Source organism: Carcharodon carcharias, chromosome 24 (assembly GCF_017639515.1).
Source record: "Carcharodon carcharias isolate sCarCar2 chromosome 24, sCarCar2.pri, whole genome shotgun sequence".
Lineage (NCBI taxonomy): Eukaryota > Metazoa > Chordata > Chondrichthyes > Lamniformes > Lamnidae > Carcharodon > Carcharodon carcharias.
Genome location: NC_054490.1, coordinates 5,176,958 through 5,198,862, shown reverse-complemented (window position 1 = coordinate 5,198,862; position 21,905 = coordinate 5,176,958). Strand labels below are relative to the sequence as shown.

The following is a 21,905-nucleotide window of genomic DNA, read 5'->3' as shown; positions in this document are numbered from 1 at the left end:
ATTTACACTTTTCTATAACGTGAGAGACGGTGCATTGATTCACACTTTTCTACAACGTGAGAGATGGTGCATTGATTTAAACTTTTCTATTAAGTGAGAGACGGTGCATTGATTTACACTTTTCTTTACCATGAGAGACGGTGCATTGATTTACACTTTTCTTTAACGTGAGAGACGGTGCATTGATTTACACTTTTCTATAACGTGAGAGACGGTGCATTGATTTACACTTTTCTATAACGTGAGAGACGGTGCATTGACTCACAATTTTCTATAATGTGAGAGACGGTGCATTGATTTACACTTTTTTATAACGTGAGAGACGGTGCATTGATTCACACTTTTCTACAACGTGAGAGATGGTGCATTGATTTAAACTTTTCTATTAAGTGAGAGACGGTGCATTGATTTACACTTTTCTTTAACGTGAGAGACGGTGCATTGATTTACACTTTTCTTTAACGTGAGAGACGGTGCATTGATTTACACTTTTCTATAACGTGAGAGACGGTGCATTGATTTACACTTTTCTATAACGTGAGAGACGGTGCATTGATTTACACTTTTCTATAACATGAGAGACTGAGCATTGATTTACACTTTTCTATAAAATGGGAGACGGTGCATTGATTTACACTTTTCTATAACGTGAGAGACGGTGCATTGATTTACACTTTTCTATAACATGAGAGACGGTGCATTGATTTACACTTTTCTATAACATGAGAGACGGAGCATTGATTTACACTTTTCTATAACATGAGAGACGGTGCATTGATTTACACTTTTGTATAACATGAGAGACGGAGCATTGATTTACACTTTTCTATAACGTGAGAGACGGAGCATTGATTTACACTTTTCTATAACGTGAGAGACGGTGCATTGATTTACACTTTTCTATAACGTGAGAGACGGTGCATTGATTTACACTTTTCTATAACGTGAGAGACGGTGCATTGATTTACACTTTTCTATAACATGAGAGACAGTGCATTGATTTACTCTTTTCTATAACATGAGAGACAGTGCATTGATTTACACTTTTCTATTACATGAGAGACGGTGCATTGATTTACACTTTTCCATAACTTGAGAGCCGGTGCATTGATTTACACTTTTCCATAACTTGAGAGACGGTGCATTGATTTACACTTTTCTATAACATGAGAGATGGTGCATTGATTTACACTTTTCTATAACATGAGAGACGGTGCATTGGTTTACACTTTTCTATAACATGAGAGACGGTGCATTCATTTACACTTTTCTATAACGTGAGAGACGGTGCATTGATTTACACTTTTCTATAACGTGAGAGACGGTGCATTGATTTACACTTTTCTATAACATGAGAGACTGAGCATTGATTTACACTTTTCTATAAAATGGGAGACGGTGCATTGATTTACACTTTTCTATAACGTGAGAGACGGTGCATTGATTTACACTTTTCTATAACATGAGAGACGGTGCATTGATTTACACTTTTCTATAACATGAGAGACGGAGCATTGATTTACACTTTTCTATAACATGAGAGACGGTGCATTGATTTACACTTTTGTATAACATGAGAGACGGAGCATTGATTTACACTTTTCTATAACGTGAGAGACGGAGCATTGATTTACACTTTTCTATAACGTGAGAGACGGTGCATTGATTTACACTTTTCTATAACGTGAGAGACGGTGCATTGATTTACACTTTTCTATAACGTGAGAGACGGTGCATTGATTTACACTTTTCTATAACATGAGAGACAGTGCATTGATTTACTCTTTTCTATAACATGAGAGACAGTGCATTGATTTACACTTTTCTATTACATGAGAGACGGTGCATTGATTTACACTTTTCCATAACTTGAGAGCCGGTGCATTGATTTACACTTTTCCATAACTTGAGAGACGGTGCATTGATTTACACTTTTCTATAACATGAGAGATGGTGCATTGATTTACACTTTTCTATAACATGAGAGACGGTGCATTGGTTTACACTTTTCTATAACATGAGAGACGGTGCATTCATTTACACTTTTCTATAACGTGAGAGACGGTGCATTGATTCACACTTTTCTATAACGTGAGAGATGGTGCATTGATTTAAACTTTTCTATTAAGTGAGAGACGGTGCATTGATTTACACTTTTCTTTAACGTGAGAAACGGTGCATTGATTTACACTTTTCTATAACGTGAGAGACGGTGCATTGATTTACACTTTTCTATAACGTGAGAGACGGTGCATTGACTCACAATTTTCTATAATGTGAGAGACGGTGCATTGATTTACACTTTTTTATAACGTGAGAGACGGTGCATTGATTCACACTTTTCTACAACGTGAGAGATGGTGCATTGATTTAAACTTTTCTATTAAGTGAGAGACGGTGCATTGATTTACACTTTTCTTTAACGTGAGAGACGGTGCATTGATTTACACTTTTCTATAACGTGAGAGACGGTGCATTGATTTACACTTTTCTATAACGTGAGAGACGGTGCATTGATTTACACTTTTCTATAACATGAGAGACTGAGCATTGATTTACACTTTTCTATAAAATGGGAGACGGTGCATTGTTTTACACTTTTCTATAACGTGAGAGACGGTGCATTGATTTACACTTTTCTATAACATGAGAGACGGTGCATTGATTTACACTTTTCTATAACATGAGAGACGGAGCATTGATTTACACTTTTCTATAACATGAGAGACGGTGCATTGATTTACACTTTTGTATAACATGAGAGACGGAGCATTGATTTACACTTTTCTATAACGTGAGAGACGGAGCATTGATTTACACTTTTCTATAACGTGAGAGACGGTGCATTGATTTACACTTTTCTATAACGTGAGAGACGGTGCATTGATTTACACTTTTCTATAACGTGAGAGACGGTGCATTGATTTACACTTTTCTATAACATGAGAGACAGTGCATTGATTTACTCTTTTCTATAACATGAGAGACAGTGCATTGATTTACACTTTTCTATTACATGAGAGACGGTGCATTGATTTACACTTTTCCATAACTTGAGAGCCGGTGCATTGATTTACACTTTTCCATAACTTGAGAGACGGTGCATTGATTTACACTTTTCTATAACATGAGAGAAGGTGCATTGTTTTACACTTTTCTATAACGTGAGAGACAGTGCATTGATTTAGACTTTTCTATTACATGAGAGACGGTGCATTGATTTACACTTTTCCATAACTTGAGAGCCGGTGCATTGATTTACACTTTTCCATAACTTGAGAGACGGTGCATTGATTTACAGTTTTCTATAACATGAGAGATGGTGCATTGATTTACACTTTTCTATAACATGAGAGACGGTGCATTGGTTTACACTTTTCTATAACATGAGAGACGGTGCATTCATTTACACTTTTCTATAACGTGAGAGACGGTGCATTGATTCACACTTTTCTATAACGTGAGAGATGGTGCATTGATTTAAACTTTTCTATTAAGTGAGAGACGGTGCATTGATTTACACTTTTCTTTACCGTGAGAGACGGTGCATTGATTTACACTCTTCTTTAACGTGAGAAACGGTGCATTGATTTACACTTTTCTATAACGTGAGAGACGGTGCATTGATTTACACTTTTCTATAACGTGAGAGACGGTGCATTGACTCACAATTTTCTATAATGTGAGAGACGGTGCATTGATTTACACTTTTTTATAACGTGAGAGACGGTGCATTGATTCACACTTTTCTACAACGTGAGAGATGGTGCATTGATTTAAACTTTTCTATTAAGTGAGAGACGGTGCATTGATTTACACTTTTCTTTAACGTGAGAGACGGTGCATTGATTTACACTTTTCTATAACGTGAGAGACGGTGCATTGATTTACACTTTTCTATAACGTGAGAGACGGTGCATTGATTTACACTTTTCTATAACGTGAGAGACGGTGCATTGATTTACACTTTTCTATAACGTGAGAGACGGTGCATTGATTTACACTTTTCTATAACATGAGAGACTGAGCATTGATTTACACTTTTCTATAAAATGGGAGACGGTGCATTGATTTACACTTTTCTATAACGTGAGAGACGGTGCATTGATTTACACTTTTCTATAACATGAGAGACGGTGCATTGATTTACACTTTTCTATAACATGAGAGACGGAGCATTGATTTACACTTTTCTATAACATGAGAGACGGTGCATTGATTTACACTTTTGTATAACATGAGAGACGGAGCATTGATTTACACTTTTCTATAACGTGAGAGACGGAGCATTGATTTACACTTTTCTATAACGTGAGAGACGGTGCATTGATTTACACTTTTCTATAACATGAGAGACGGTGCATTGATTTACACTTTTCTATAACATGAGAGACGGAGCATTGATTTACACTTTTCTATAACATGAGAGACGGTGCATTGATTTACACTTTTGTATAACATGAGAGACGGAGCATTGATTTACACTTTTCTATAACGTGAGAGACGGAGCATTGATTTACACTTTTCTATAACGTGAGAGACGGTGCATTGATTTACACTTTTCTATAACGTGAGAGACGGTGCATTGATTTACACTTTTCTATAACGTGAGAGACGGTGCATTGATTTACACTTTTCTATAACATGAGAGACAGTGCATTGATTTACTCTTTTCTATAACATGAGAGACAGTGCATTGATTTACACTTTTCTATTACATGAGAGACGGTGCATTGATTTACACTTTTCCATAACTTGAGAGCCGGTGCATTGATTTACACTTTTCCATAACTTGAGAGACGGTGCATTGATTTACACTTTTCTATAACATGAGAGAAGGTGCATTGTTTTACACTTTTCTATAACGTGAGAGACAGTGCATTGATTTAGACTTTTCTATAACGTGAGAGACAGTGCATTGATTTACACTTTTCTATAACCTGAGAGACGGTGCATTGATTTACACTTTTCTATAACCTGAGAGATGGTGCATTGATTTAGACTTTTCTATAACATGAGAGACGGTGCATTGATTTACACTTTTCTATAACGTGAGAGACGGTGCATTGATTTACACTTTTCTGTAACGTGAGAGACGGTGCATTGATTTGCGCTTTTCTATAAAGTGAGAGACGGTGCATTGATTTACACTTTTCTATATTGTGAGAGACAGTGCATTGATTTACACTTTTACGATGAAATACACCCGGCAAAAACTGTTGCATGTTGGAAATATAGTTATTTATATTTTGTTTAATAATGGAAGACTTGCCTTCATAAAGCTTCTCCCCATTTAGTCGTTTCTGAAGTTTTCTAGTTGGTTCACAGTGTGAACCCCACCCCCGGCCGGACCACCATTTATTAACTGCCTCTAATCGCCCTTGAAGCAGAGTTAATGAAGACCGTTCTCCATTGGCTTTCTCGGCTTTTTCAGCCAATCATCTATTTAATCCTGCAATACAGACGGTTCCTGCTCAGCACCTTTACACAGACATCAGCCTGAAAATGCCCAGAGAATCTGTTCTGGTGATGTTGGTTGATGGGGGGATGTCTGTGTTGACCTCGGACAACGGGGATAACAGATCTTACAATATTGTATTGGGATATCTTTATAGGAATAGTTGAAATCGATTTAATCCGTTACATTTGAATGGATTAACATGGCTATATATAAAGTGGATATGTTTGAATTCGCTTTTGAATGTGCAATTAACTGACTGAACAATAGTTGCTCATGGATCCATTGCTCTGATGACTGGTTCACAGACGGTGTCTGGGGAGATCTGGTCCATCAATGGTCATTGCGAACTGTTATCAGAATGGAACAGCCCGGGGTCAACCTGCTCTGGTATCGCCAGACCCACGGGCAAGGACTCACCTGTCATCGGACACATTTACTGGGCTGGACCGGCTGAATATGGAGAGGGGATTCCAAAAGGGATGTGAAATCCAGCCGGGCCATGGACCAGAGGATGTTGAGGTTGAAGCTGGAGAGTGTGGAACTGAGTGTGATGGGGGTGGAATACCTACTGCCCGGCTGCTGATGGGGGCCACAGGGCTCCTGACCCACCCTCCGCACTGACCAAAAAAACCATCCAAGTCAAAGACCTTCACCACAGTCCCGCCACAAGTCCCACTTCTCCCCTTTCACACCTTTGACAATTACTGGGGCTTCCAGTTCAACAGACGCTGTCCAACATGTCAATCTGGGGGCAGGGGCGACGGTCTGGTGGGGTTGTCACTGGACAATAGTAATCCAGAGGCCCAGGGTCATGTTCCAGGGGACTAGGCTGCGAATCCCACCTCAGCAGATGGTGTCATTTCAATTCAATAAAGATCTGGCAATTAAATGTCTAATGATGACCACAAAACCATTGTCGATTGTTGTAACAACCCCCATCAGTCCTTTAGAGAAGGAAATCTGACATCCTTACCTGCTCTGACCTACCTGTGACACCAGGTCCACACCAACACGCTTGACTCATAAAATGACGCCCACATCCCATGAACGAATTTTTAAAAAAGTTAACCTGGCTGGGGTCAGGCACAAATTTAAGCTTCTACATCAATGATCCCCTTTACCACATAATGTGCGATGAGGCTTGACTCTGTGATTCTGTGCTTACAGTGACAGCACTTCAGAAAACATAGAAGTGCCCATAGAAGGGAGGAGAGGTTGCAAGAGTTGCAGCACAAATCCAACCTTACCTTTTCTAAGATGCAATGCTCTCTGGTTCATGGGCCAATCCAGATGATGAAGATTATCCCCCCTTCCCCTGCAGAGTCACTATTCCCCGTGACGGGAAATACCAGGACAATGACCCCCTGTCAGTTGTTAGCAAAGGATAAGAAATGGTTTTCATTGAATCACAAAATCAAGCAGCTCAAGCTGAGGTCCCTCAGCCTGTCCGTCCTGAATGAACGGTTTGAATCACCTGTCTCATCGCTTTCATTCATCTACTCGTTTCCCATTGATCTAGCAATCCTGCTTTTATAAGTTAATTTCCAATCCTCTTTTGAAAGGTATAATTTAACCTCCGTCCAGCAGACTTCCAAGCATTGCATTGCAGATTATAATCTCTAACTGTTAAGGAAAAGAGAAATCTCATCTTCCCCTCTGGTTCTTTTGCCGAATGTCTTCAGGCTGGGTCCCCTGTTTACCGACCCTCCTGACACTGAAAGCAGCTTATCCCTTTATTAAAACTCTTCATGATGTCCCTACTTCCATTAAACATCGCCTTCACCTTCTGTGACCTGATTAGGTTTTTCTAAATCATTTACATGAATTGGAAACCCTTTCAAATCCCAGGATCTCTCCGATCCCCTGCAAGAAATGGCAAAATGCAACCCAAAGCTGCAGATTCATCATCCTTTTCTTTAGTCAAGAGGAAAGAACCGCCTGTTTTGCTTTGATGGAGGAGGAGACGTTCTATTGGGCCGTGCCAGCGATGACGTCTCTTCCGCGCCCAATCACAGAACGAGACGCAGCAGCAGCAGTGGGGCTGCGGGAGGTGAAGGGAGAGACAAGGACTGATCACACTCCGGCATCATGCTGTTTACACTTTACTTCACCTTGCTGCTCCTGCTGCTCCCAGGTCACTGGCTGCTTGTTGTTGGGCAAATTAGGCCGGCCTTAATCTGGTTTGGCCGGCACCAACCTTGTGCTGTTGTAGGAAGCAATTCAGTCAGTTAAAAGCTAAATGTGGCGGATGCTGGAAACCTGAAACATGCTTTTCCAGCTGGTCCACCGACCTCGGGTACTGAGGCCAATTGCATGGCTGTCGTGCTGCTACAATAGAATTGGAGGGACCCTGAGTGTCCAGGAATTACAGCTCTGTAGCTTCAGCCAGTTGAGCGCGCACCGCGAGGTTTGACAGGGGAGATTCTCACTGTCCTTATTCCGGCTGTGCTTATATGATCCGGTCTCTCTCTCATCTTTTCCTTTCCACCTCAGACACTTGCAGGAGCACCCTCCTTACCCAGTGGGGGGTCCGGCTGTCTGTTGTACAGGGGCAGACAGCAGAGATGCACTGTTACCAGAACGACACTGAGCATATCAACATGTACTGGTATCGGCAGCACCCCGGAGCAGGCCTGCAGCTCATGGTCACCTCGATGGGTACCTCAGATCCCACCCCTGAAGAGGGTTTCAAGAAGAGGTTTAATGTCACCAGACCCGAGCGTAAGTCGTGCAGCCTGAAAATACTGAGTGTGGAGCCGACTGACCGTGCGGTTTATTACTGCGCTGCTGGTGAACACAGAGTCTCAAACAGGTGTAGATCTTGGTCAAAAACATCCCCACTCTGTTCTACTGGGAGCTAAAACCTCTGTAAACTCCAGTAAGTGGTGGTCCTGCAACCACCTGGATATTGGTGAAGATCTATGTGGGTTTTACTGCAACCTTCCCAGTGGATAAAATGTCCCAAAGCCTCTCAGTCTGACCTGAATGACAAGTCCAAACCTACCTCCCAGAGCAAATCCTTTCCATAATGAAGACCAATAAAAACGAAGAGGCTGGAATAAGCGGCGGATTATACAGGACAGCGCCCTCCCCCCGGCCTATCGCACCTATTTGAAGCTGTTCTGAGGGTTCATCTCATTACAGCAGCGCCTAATCTGTGCTTTTCCAATGTATTTCCCACAGACACTGCGGTTTGTTCCTGCGCTGCTGGTGATCACAGGGAATCACAGCTGCTCCCGGGCTGGATCAGGAACATACTCACCTCTGGTCCTGTCAGACTAAAGTACAGGAAACTCCAGTCAGCTGCACTGGTAAAAGTCACCAGATCATTGATGAAGGTTGTCCGATTTCCCACAAGATTGTGACTGGCTAAAACAATGTCTCAGCTTCTCAACACTTCGGAACCCCAAACTCAGCACCTCCCAAAGCGGAGGGAATTAGCTCGAGTGAAAGGTGAAGGTTAACACGGGGACAGTGTTCAATTCAAACTGCTTCATATCCCTTCTCACTAATTCCATTCCCTCAAAGCGACAGGGAAATAATGTTCCATTCAAATATCTTCTCAAAGTTCCCGCTGAATCTGCTTCCTGCAACCTCTTAATAACACAATCAGTTAGAATTAAAAATCACCTGAATCTCCCCCGTCGGCCTTTTATGAATCCACTTTAATCGGCGACCCCCTTTCCCTTAGATCATTGTCAAGGGGAAAAGCTTCAGTCCCAAATCTAACCATGGCCCTAATGTGGAACGTATCTATCAGATCGGCTCTCAGCTGGATCTGGCTGAATAATGGCTGTCCGTGTTTCCTCGCTGCTACTTATACTGTCGGGTAAGAGCAATAGCTTGTTATGGGACGGCAAAGTAAGTTCCCTCTGCAGAGAGCCTGAGCTGCCGAGTGGAGACATTAGACCAGCTCGAGAGGATTGGACAGGGTTTCCACATGAACTATCTCTCCACATGCCACATGTGTCCAACTCGTTCCAATCTTTGCAACCAATCATCTGTAATACAATGCACATTGCCAGGCAGCCAGACCATCTCTATTGTTAACCCCAGCCAGTGAACAGGCAGGAAAGAGTCATCTGCCTTGTTTGGAGGGACAATGGGGGAGGGGGTTTTCTCTGGACGTTCATGATATGAAGCCACTTCCACACCCAAGCGAAAGGCGGGGCGACATTCAACAACCGAGGCGGGACCTTTCTAGGGCGCTTTCACTGAAACATTCCTTCCCAGTTAGGAACGGGCTATAATTGCTGGGCCGAGCCAGTGAAGCCCACATCCCGGGAACAAATAAGGAAGCAAAAGAGCCTGAGTAAATTGCGGCCATGGAACCAATTTCCACATGGCAGTCAGAGCTGGATATTCATCCTTCTCACCTGGCCGGCTACGAAAGGGCCACCTGCTGTGCTTTGATCAGCAAGGACCTGTCCTGTTGAGTGAGCTTCCAATGACATCACTTCCGCACGCAGCCATATCACGAGGCGCAGCGGCAGTATAACTCCAGTCTGTGAAAGCGGGCGAAACTGCGAGTTTGAGAGACCGTGTGAAAGTCCCGCATCATGGGGTGGCCAGTTAATCTATCTCCACTGTTGCTGCTGCTGCTGCTGCTGCTACCAGGTTACAATGAATATTTGTAAGGGGGAATGGGGTTCCTGTTGCTGAAGCCACAATTCATTCAGTTGGATCATTTGTAGAATTGGATATTGTTGAGCTCGGTATTGCCAGTCATAGTGCGGAAGTTGCATTCTGCCAAAGTAACTGGGAACAATAGACGGGCGGGGAATATCTGCTGGAGAAAGGGTTGAGGGAAAGGGGATAGGACTAAATACAAATGCAAAGCCCCTTGGCAGCCTCACTGAGCAGGAAGAGTCCGTCTCTCTGGAGTGTTAAAGTGTGTCGGGTGCGGCTAACGCGGCAGAGTTATCGGTGTGGGGTTTGGGAACCTGCTGGGCAGGAGTATTCCACACAAATCTGCACCCAGCACAAGTATCTCCAGAGAGCGACGCTACCACTGAGCTGGGGCGACACTGGGCACCCAGACATTATGGTTCTGTTTCTCGGTGAAGGGAGCTGAGCGACCGAGAGCTGCGCTGTGAGATTCGACAATAGCTTTCTCCACATCCTGATTGCGCCAGTTCATTTCTGATCCGCTCTGTCTCTCACCTCCCTCCTTAGCCTCCGGCAGGAGCGTCCTGGTTTCCCAGTGGCCGAGCCGCCTGTCTGTTAGAGAGGGGGACACGGTGGAGATGGGCTGTTACCAGAACGACAGCAGCGACAACTCCATGTACTGGTATCGGCAGCACCCCGGGGCAGGCCTGCAGCTCATGGTCACCTCGGTGGGTACCTCAGAGCCCAGACCTGAAGAGGGTTTCACGGAGAGGTTTGAAGTGACGAGACACAACACCAAGTCGTGCAGCCTGAAAATACTGAGCGTGGAGCCGACTGACACTGCGGTTTATTACTGCGCTGCTGGTGAACACAGAGACTCAAACTGCTGCCGGGCTGGGTCTAAAACCTTTAAATTAACCCTTAAAAGCCCATCACTCACCAAACACCAACTTAAGCAGTCTAATGCAACCTAAAGCAGCACTCCTACACTGACCAGTGTCTGGTTTTTCCAAAAGAAAACTTACGATCGCTTTAAGCAATCTTTGCCAACACTGCCTGAGTGACAGTTCAAAATTTACTGCATCGCTTCAATACTTTTCAACGCAGCAGAAATATCCTCGGGTGAATCATGGACTCATACAGGACAGAGTATTCATTTATTTCTATCGTGCCTCTAAGTAGCTGCTTGTCTTTCTGAGAGAAGGTAGAAAATCAAAGGATCTTCCCTCTTTGCCTATCTACCACACTCACCAAACTCCAACTGAAGCCCTCTAATGCAGCCTAAAGCCACACTCAAGTATAGACCAGCACACACAGCAATTGTCTTGCTTTTTTGCTCACGGCATCTAGCTTCTGAAAACCTGTTGATGCCGCTTATCTAATTAACTATCTGCAGCTACAAGCACAGCCTGTAGAACTGCTGTTTAAAACTGGGCTAAAACTCAACTACTCAACACCCCCCACTCCCCCCACCCCCCACTACCCCCAATCGTCCCACCCCCCACTAAACCCAAACCACCCACCCCCCAAGCTAAGAGAACCCAAACAGTCCCATCTCCACAGGCCAGAGACAACCTGAGCTAAGAGAACCCAAACAGTCCCATCTCCACAGGACAGAGACAAACTGAGCTCAGAGAACCCAAACAGTCCCACCTCCACAGGCCAGAGACCATCCTCTTGTATGCAACGTCCACACCCTCCAGCTTCAGGTCTGGCTTTGCAAGTGTCTTCGTAGCAGAGGTGTGAATGGCCAAGATGTGGTGACCCAGTGTCCAACTGACTGTGCAGGAAGGGCATTGAGTGTACAACCACCTCCCCATCCGGTGAAGGTGGAGGGGCTTGCCCAGGGTATCCATGGATTAGTAATGAGTTTGCGCTGATGGAAGTGGCTGACATGGTGACCTTTCCCCTGGTGAGAGATGCTCAGGAGATGCCTGAGAGAGCCTGTCCTCCTGCCTAGCCCATGGTGCTCAGGTCTCACCGTGTAGATTGGAGCAAGCCTGCTAATGCGGCTTTGACAAAGTTCTTGGTAAGGTTGATGTTACCTCACAATATCTTACACTGTTTCATCACAGTTAGAGCTTCTGCAGTGTGTGCGCTGGTTTGGACATGAAGTGACAGATTGCTGGTGATTGTGGAGCCTAGGTATGAGGAGCTATCAATGGTGACATGGCAACTTCATAGGCCAGGACATGTTTCTTCCTGTTGCTGATAGACAAGCGGAATTGTTTACAGGTGTGAGCGGCTCTGCCTGTGTCACTCTGCTGCTGTTCCTCAGTATGGATTGTAAGTGTGGGATGTCAGCCGTGAGTAACTCCCTGTTGAGGGCTTGGTGCCTTGGATCTCAGACGAGCACATGGTTTCCCATTTGTTCTGATTGGTAAGTAGACCCCCATCAATGAGTGACTGAAGGGTAGAGCTGTCTTGTCAATGAGTGACTGAAGGGCAGATCTGTCTTGTCAATGAGTGACTGAAGGGTAGATCTGTCTTGTCAATGAGTGACTGAAGGGTAGATCTGTCTTGTCAATGAGTGACTGAAGGGTAGAGCTGTCTTGTCAATGAGTAAATTAAGGGTAGAGCTGTCTTGTGAATGAGTGACTGAAGGGTAGAGCTGTCTTGTCAATGAGTGACTGAAGGGTAGAGCTGTCTTGTCAATGAGTGACTGAAGGGTAGAGCTGTCTTGTGAATGAGTGACTGAAGGGTAGAGCTGTCTTGTGAATGAGTGACTGAAGGGTAGAGCTGTCTTGTCAATGACTGACTGAAGGGTAGAGCTGTCTTGTCAATGACTGACTGAAGGGTAGAGCTGTCTTGTCAATCAGTGACTGAAGGGTAGAGCTGACTTGTCAATGAGTGACTGAAGGGTAGAGCTGTCTTGTCAATGAGTGACTGAAGGGTAGAGCTGTCTTGTCAATGAGTGACTGAAGGGTAGAGCTGTCTTGTCAATGACTGACTGAAGGGTAGAGCTGTCTTGTCAATCAGTGACTGAAGGGTAGAGCTGACTTGTCAATGAGTGACTGAAGGGTTTGGCTCCCTTGTCAATGAGTGGAACATTCCTTGTTGCAGTCCTACTCCGGCCCCCTTCCACAACTCTTTCTCTGGTACATCGATGATTACTTCAGTGCTGCTTCATGCTCTCATCAGGACTTGGAAAAATTTATTAATTTTGCTTCCAATCTCCACCCTCCATCATTTTCACGTGGTCCATCTCTGACACTTCCCTTCCCTTCCTTGACCTCTCTGTCTCAATCTCTGGTGATAGACTGTCCACCAATATCCATTACAAACCCACCGACTCCCACAACTATCTCGACTACAGCTCCTCACACCCCGCTTCCTGTAAGGACTCCATCCCATTCTCTCAGTTCCTTCGCTTCCGTCGCATCTGTTCCGATGATGCTACCTTCAAAAACAGTTCCTCTGACGTGTCCTCCTTCCTTAACCGAGGTTTTCCACCCACGGTCATTGACAGGGCCCTCAACCGTGTCCGGCCCATCTCCCGCGCATCCGCCCTCACGCCTTCTCCTCCCTCCCAGAAACATGATAGGGTCCCCCTTGTCCTCACTTATCACCCCACCAGCCTCCGCATTCAAAGGATCATCCTCCGCCATTTCCGCCAACTCCAGCATGTTGCCACCACCAAACACATCTTCACTTCACCCCCCTTATCGGCATTCTGTAGGGATCGCTCCCTCCGGGACACCCTGGTCCACTCCTCCATCACCCCCTACTCCTGAAACCCTCCTATGGCACCACCCCATGCCCACGCAAAAGATGCAACACCTGCCCCTTCACTTCCTCTCTCTTCACCGTCCAAGGGCCCTAAGACTCCTTTCAAGTGAAGCAGCATTTCACTTGCATTTCCCCCAACTTAGTCTACTGCATTCGTTGCTCCCAATGTGGTCTCCTCTACATTGGAGAGACCAAACGTAAACTGGGCGACTGCTTTGCAGAACACCTGTGGTCTGTCCGCAAGAATGACCGAAACCTCCCTGTCGCTTGCCATTTTAACACTCCACCCTGCTCTCTTGCCCACATGTCTGTCCTTGGCTTGCTGCATTGTTCCAGTGAAGCCCAACGCAAACTGGAGGAACAACACCTCATCTTCCGACTAGGCACTTTACAGCCTTCCGGACTGAATATTGAATTCAACAACTTTAGGTCTTGAACTCCCTCCTCCATTCCCACCCCCTTTCTGTTTCCCCCTTCCCTTTTCTTTCCAATAAATTATAAAGATTTTCCTTTTCCCACCTATTTCCATTATTAAAAAAAAAAACCCCACTAGAGCTATACCTTGAGCGCCCTACCATCCATTCTTAATTAGCACATTCGTTTAGATAATATCACCAACTTTAACCTATGTGTTCTATTGTACTATTGTCGCTGACATCTTTTGATGATCTGCTTCTATCACTGCTTGTTTGTCCCTACAACCACACCACCTACCCCCACCTCTCTCTCTCTCTATCTCTCCGCCCCCCACACACACACCTTAAACCAGCTTATATTTCAACTCTTTCTTGGACTCGAACTCAAGTTCTGTCGAAGGGTCATGAGGACTCGAAACGTCAACTCTTTTCTTCTCCGCCGATGCTGCCAGACCTGCTGAGTTTTTCCAGGTAATTCTGTTTTTGTTTTGGATTTCCAGCATCCGCAGTTTTTTTTGTTTTTATTATTATTATTGTTGAAGATCTATGTGGTTTTTACTGCAACCTTCCCAGTGGATAAAATGTCCCAAAGCCTCTCAGTCTGACCTGAATGACAAGTCCAAACCTACCTCCCAGAGCAAATCCTTTCCATAATGAAGACCAATAAAAACAAAGAGGCTGGAATAAGCGGCGGATTATACAGGACAGCGCCCTCCCCCCGGCCTATCGCACCTATTTGAAGCTGTTCTGAGGGTTCTTCTCATTACAGCAGCGCCTAATCTGTGCTTTTCCAATGTATTTCCCACAGACGCTGCGGTTTGTCCCTGCGCTGCTGCTGATCACAGGGACTCTGACATGAAACCAGGAGCCAGTCCTTATAGGGCTGTGAGCTGGTCAGCTGCAAATCTCCATGAAGAATCCATCAGTAACCACGCTCTCTCCTTTACCAAATCACCTCATTGTGAAATGGTAACATCCGGCTGGCCAATCAAAAATCATATTAACAAATCCAAACCAGGATAATAATCACCTTCCAAATGAGATATAAGCTGCGCGTTAACACTTCAAATAAGAACCACAAGTCCTTTCGGGGAGGTTTGTGTGAAGCAGATCTTCATACACAGGCTGGAGGGAAACTAACAAACTCTCTGTCTCTCTACAGCCCCCACTCCGCACTCCCCCCTCCCCACACCACACTCTCCCCACCCCCAGCCACTGCCCCCATTCCCTCCCCCTTCCCCCCACTCCCCCAATCCCTCCTCCCCCCCACGCCCTCCACTCCCCCACTCCCCCCTTCCCCACTCCCCCCACTCCCCCTACACCCCCACTCCCCCCACATACCGCACTCCCCCCACATACCCCACTCCCCCCACTCCCCCCACTACACCCACATACCCCACTCCCCCCACTCCCCCTACACCCCCACTCCCCCTACACCCCCCACTACACCCACATACCCCACTCCCCCCACACCCCCCACTCCCCCTACACCCCCACTCCCCCACATACCCCACTCCCCCTACACCCCCACTCCCCCACATACCCCACTCCCCTACTCCCCCACTCCCCCTACACCCCCCACTACACCCACATACCCCACTCCCCCCACACCCCCCACTCCCCCCACATACCCCACTCCCCCCACTCCCCCTACACCCCCACTCCCCCCACATACCCCACTCCCCCCACATACCCCACTCCCCCCACTCCCCCCACACTCCCACTCCCCCCACTCCCCCCACTACACCCACATACCCCACTCCCCCCTCCCCACTCCCCCTACACCCCCACTCCCCCCACATACCCCACTCCCCCCTCCCCACTCCCCCTACACCCCCACTCCCCCTACACCCCCACTCCCCCCACATACCCCACTCCCCCTACACCCCCACTCCCCCCACATACCCCACTCCCCCCACATACCCCACTCCCCCCACACCCCCACTCCCCCCACTACACCCACATACCCCACTCCCCCCTCCCCACTCCCCCTACACACCCCACTACACCCACATACCCCACTCCCCCCACTCCCCCTACGCCCACACTACACCCACATACCCCTCTCCCCCCTCCCCACTCCCCCTACTCCCCCTACACCCCCACTCCCCCCACATACCCCACTCCCCCTACACCCCCACTCCCCCTACACCCCCACTCCCCCTACACCCCCACTCCCCCCACATACCCCACTCCCCCCACATACCCCACTCCCCCCACACCCCCACTCCCCCCACTCCCCCACTACACCCACATACCCCACTCCCCCACTCCCCCCTTCCCCACTCCCCCCACTCCCCCTACACCCCCACTCCCCCCACATACCCCACTCCCCCTACACCCCCACTCCCCCCACATACCCCACTCCCCCTACACCCCCACTCCCCCCACATACCCCACTCCCCCCACTCCCCCCACTCCCCCCACTACACCCACATACCCCACTCCCCCCTCCCCACTCCCCCTACTCCCCCCACTACACCCACATACCCCACTCCCCCCTCCCCACTCCCCCTACTCCCCCCACTCCCCCCACATACCCCACTCCCCCCACTCCCCCCACTCCCCCCACTACACCCACATACCCCACTCACCCCACTCCCCCTACACCCCCACTCCCCCCACATACCCCACTCCCCCCACTCCCCCTACACCCCCACTCCCCCCACATACCCCACTCCCCCCACATACCCCACTCCCCCCTCCCCACTCCCCCTACTCCCCCCACTACACCCACATACCCCACTCCCCCCACTCCCCCTACACCCCCACTCCCCCTACTCCCCCCACTCCCCCTACACCCCCCACTCCCCCTACAACCCCCACTCCCCCCCACATACCCCACTCCCCCCTCCCCACTCCCCCCACTCCCCCTACACCCCCACTCCCCCCACATACCCCACTCCCCCCTCCCCACTCCCCCTACACCCCCCACTACACCCACATACCCCACTCCCCCCTCCCCACTCCCCCTACTCCCCCTACACCCCCACTCCCCCTACACCCCCACTCCCCCCACATACCCCACTCCCCCCTCCCCACTCCCCCTACTCCCCCTACACCCCCACTCCCCCTACACCCCCACTACACCCACATACCCCACTCCCCCCACTCCCCTACACCCCACTCCCCTACACCCCCACTCCCCCTACACCCCCACTCCCCCCACATACCCCACTCCCCCCTCCCCACTCCCCCTACTCCCCCCACTACACCCACATACCCCACACCCCCCACTCCCCCTACACCCCCACTCCCCCCACCACCTTCCCCCTCCTGCAAATCCCTCACTAACCCCACATCCCCCACTCCCCCTACCCCCGCCATTCCCCCCACACTCTCCCCTCTCCTCCCACTCCCCCTTCCCCGCAACCCCCACTCCCCACTCCCCCCACTCCCTCGCAAACTCCACCCACCACTACCCCCTCCCCCCACCCCCTCCAGTCACTCCCTCCCCCACTCCCCCCTCACCCCCATTCCTCCCTCCCACATTCCCCCCACTCCCCTCTCCCCACCAAACCCACTCCCCACTCCCCCCACACCCCCGCCACTCCCCCTCCCCACTCTCCCACCCCCCCTTCCCACTTCCACCACTCCCCCACCCACCGGCCACTCCCCCCACTCCCTCCCACACTACCCACTCCCCCCTCCCCACACTCCTCCCTCCTCCCCCGCCATTCCCCCCAAACAAACCCCGTTCAGTCTTGGGGAACATTCAAACAGTCAATGATGTGAATGATTCAATGTTTCAGGTGAGGATATGGATGTGCGGGAAATGGTTTGTGGCCGTGTCGGGTCAACCCTCTGTCCAGCATCGCTCGGTGTGGCTCAAGAGCCCAGACCTGGGTTCTCCACCTCCGCTGCCGTTTGCGGACAATGAAGGCAGTGGGTGCGGAATGTGAACCATTAACTGTGGCCTCCGGCTCTCCTCGGTCATCTCCACAGATGGAGGAAATTTCTGTTTGTGCACATAATGTGGAACCGAGGAGGCAGAGAGAAAGAAAGGAGGGATCCAAGGGCGAGGGCTAAGCAGCCTGGCCCCAAATCCACTGGGGAGAAATGAGGTAAGACAACCCAAACAGTCCCATCTCCACAGGCCAGAGACAACCTGAGCTAAGAGAACCCAAACAGTCTCTCCTCCACAGGCCAGAGAAAACCTGAGCTAAGAGAACCCAAACAGTCTCTCCTCCACAGGGCAGAGACAACCTGAGCTAAGAGAACCCAAACAGTCTCTCCTCCAAAGGCCAGAGACAACCTGAGCTAAGAGAACCCAAACAGTCTCTCCTCGACAGGCCAGAGACAACCTGAGCTAAGACAACCCAAACAGTACCTCCTCCACAGGTCACAGATAACCTGAGCTAAGAGAACCCAAACAGTCCCATCTCCACAGGCCAGAGACAACCTGAGCTAAGACAACCCAAACAGTACCTCCTGCACAGGCCACAGATAACCTGAGATCAGAGAACCCAAACAGTCCCATCTCCACAGGCCAGAGACAACCTGAGCTCAGAGATCCCAAACAGTACCTCCTCCACAGGCCAGACACAACCTGAGATAAGAGAACCCAAACAGTCCCATCTCCACAGGCCAGAGACAACCTGAGCTAAGATAACCCAAACAGTCCCACCTCCACAGGCCAGCGACAACCTGAGCTAAGAGAACCCAAACAGTCCCATCTCCACAGGCCAGAGACAACCTGAGCTAAGAGAACCCAAACAGTCTCTCCTCCACAGGCCAGAGACAACCTGAGCTAAGAGAACCCAAACAGTCCCATCTCCACAGGCCAGAGACAACCTGAGCTAAGATAACCCAAACAGTCCCACCTCCACAGGCCAGAGACAAGCTGAGCTAAGAGAACCCAAACAGTCTCTCCTCCACAGGCCAGAGACAACCTGAGCTAAGACAACCCAAACAGTACCTCCTGCACAGGCCACAGATAACCTGAGCTCAGAGAACCCAAACAGTCCCACCTCCACAGGCCAGAGACAACCTGAGCTCAGAGATCCCAAACAGTACCTCCTCCACAGGCCAGAGACAACCTGAGCTTAGAGAACCCAAACAGTCCCACCTCCACAGGCCAGACACAACCTGAGCTAAGAGAACCCAAACAGTCCCATCTCCACAGGCCAGAGACAACCTGAGCTAAGAGAACCCAAACAGTCTCTCCTCCACAGGCCAGAGACAACCTGAGCTAAGAGAACCCAAACATCTCTCCTCCACAGGCCAGAGACACCCTGAGCTAAGAGAACCCAAACAGGCTCTCCTCCACAGGCCAGAGACACCCTGAGCTAAGAGAACCCAAACAGTCCCACCTCCACAGGCCAGAGACAGCCTGAGATCAGAGAACCCAAACAGTCCCTCCTCCACAGGCCACAGACCATCCTCCTGTATGCAACGTCCACACCCTCCAGCTTCAGGTCTGGCTTTGCAAGTGTCTTCGTAGCAGAGGTGTGAATGGCCAAGATGTGGTGACCCAGTGTCCAACTGACTGTGCAGGAAGGGCGTTGAGTGTACAACCACCTCCCCATCCGGTGAACGTGGAGGGGCTTGCCCAGGGTATCCATGGATTAGTAATGAGTGTGCGCTGATGGAAGTGGCTGACATGGTGACCTTTCCCCTGGTGAGAGATGCTCAGGAGATGCCTGAGAGAGCCTGTCCTCCTGCCTAGCCCATGGTGCTCAGGTCTCACCGTGTAGATTGGAGCAAGCCTGCTAATGCGGCTTTGACAAAGTTCTTGGTAAGGTTGATGTTACCTCACAATATCTTACACTGTTTCATCACAGTTAGAGCTTCTGCAGTGTGTGCGCTGGTTTGGACATGAAGTGACAGATTGCTGGTGATTGTGGAGCCTAGGTATGAGGAGCTATCAATGGTGGCATGGCAACTTCATAGGCCAGGGCATGTTTCTTCCTGTTGCTGATAGACAAGCGGAATTGTTTACAGGTGTGAGCGGCTCTACCTGTGTCACACTGCTGCTGTTCCTCAGTATGGATTGTAAGTGCGGGATGTCACCGTGAGTAAGTCGCTGTTGAGGGCTTGGTGTCTTGGATCTCAGCCGAACACATGTTTTGCCATCTGTTCTGATTGGTAAGTAGACCACAATCAATGAGTGACTGAAGGGTAGAGCTGTCTTGTCAATGAGTGACTGAAGGTTAGATCTGTCTTCTCAATGAGTAACTGAAGGGTAGAGCTGACTTGTCAATGAGTGAATGAAGGGTAGGTCTGTCTTGTCAATGAGTGACTGAAGGGTAGATCTGTCTTGTTAGTGAGTGACTGAAGGGTAGAGCTGTCTTGTCAATGAGTGACAGAAGGGTAGGGCTGTCTTTTCAATGAGTGACTGAAGGGTAGAGTTGTCTTGTCAATGAGTGACGGAAGGGTAGAGCTGTCTTGTCAATGAGTGACTGAAGGGTAGGGCTGTCTTGTCAATCAGTGACTGAAGGGTAGGGCTGTCTTGTCAATGAGTGACTGAAGGGTAGGGCTGTATGTCAATGAGTGATTGAAGGGTAGAGCTGTCTTGTCAAACAGTGACTGAAGGGTACAGTTGCCTTGTCAATGAGGGATTGAAGGGCAGACCTGTCTTGTCAATCAGTTACTGAAAGGTAGAGCTGTCTTGTCAATCAGTGACTGAAGGGTAGACTTGTCTTGTCAATGAGTGACTGAAGCGCTGACCTGTCTTGTCAATGACTGACTGAAGGGTAGAGCTGTCCTGTCAATGAGCAAATTAAGGGTGGAGCTGTCTTGTGAATGAGTGACTGAAGGGTAGAGCTGTCTTGTGAATGAGTGACTGAAGGGTAGAGCTGTCTTGTGATTGAGTGACTGAAGGGTAGAGCTGTCTTGTGAATGAGTGAGTGAAGGGGAGAGCTGTCTTGTCAATGACTGACTGAAGGGTGGAGCTGTCTTGTCAATGAGAAATTTAAGGGTAGAGCTGTCCTGTCAATCAGTGACTGAAGGGCAGAGCTATCTTGTCAATCAGTGACTGAAGGGCAGAGCGATCTTGTCAATCAGTGACTGAAGGGCAGAGCTATCTTGTCAATGAGTGACTGAAGGGTACAGCTGTCTTGTGAATGAGTGACTGAAGGGTAGAGCTGTCTTGTGATTGAGTGACTGAAGGGTAGATCTGTCTTGTCAATGAGTGACTTAAGGGTAGATCTGTCTTGTCAATGAGTGACTGAAGGGTAGAGCTGTCTTGTCAATGAGTGACGGAAGGGGAGAGCTGTCTTGTCAATGAGTGTCTGAAGGGTAGATCTGTCTTGTCAATGAGTGACTGAAGGGTAGATCTGTCTTGTCAATGAGTGACTGAAGGGTAGAGCTGTCTTGTCAATGAGTGACTGAAGGGTAGGGCTGTCTTGTCAATGAGTGACTGAAGGGTAGATATGTCTTTTGAATGAGTGACTGAAGGGTAGAGCTGTGTTGTCAATGAGTGCCTGAAGGGTAGCGCTGTCTTGTCAATGAGTGTCTGAAGGATAGGGCTGTCTTGTGAATGAGTGACTGAAGGGTAGATCTGTCTTGTGAATGAGTGACTGAAGGGTAGATCTGTCTTGTGAATGAGTGACTGAAGGTTAGAGCTGTCTTGTCAATGAGTGACTGAAGGGTAGATCTGTCTTTTCAATGAGTGAAAGAAGGGTATAGCTGTCTTGTCAATGAGTGACGGAAGGGTCGAGCTGTCTTGTCAATGAGTTACTGAAGGGTAG

The 21,905-nt window shown here is 48.5% G+C and overlaps 1 gene segment (V, D, J or C); it reads left to right on the top strand.

Annotated features, from left to right (window-relative positions):
- Positions 1–9,972: 9,972 nt before the first annotated feature.
- On the top strand, positions 9,973–11,043 carry LOC121269327. The segment is given in 2 exon segments: positions 9,973–10,078; positions 10,637–11,043. Coding segments are annotated over 2 exon segments (465 nt in total).
- The last annotated feature ends 10,862 nt before the right edge of the window (positions 11,044–21,905 follow it).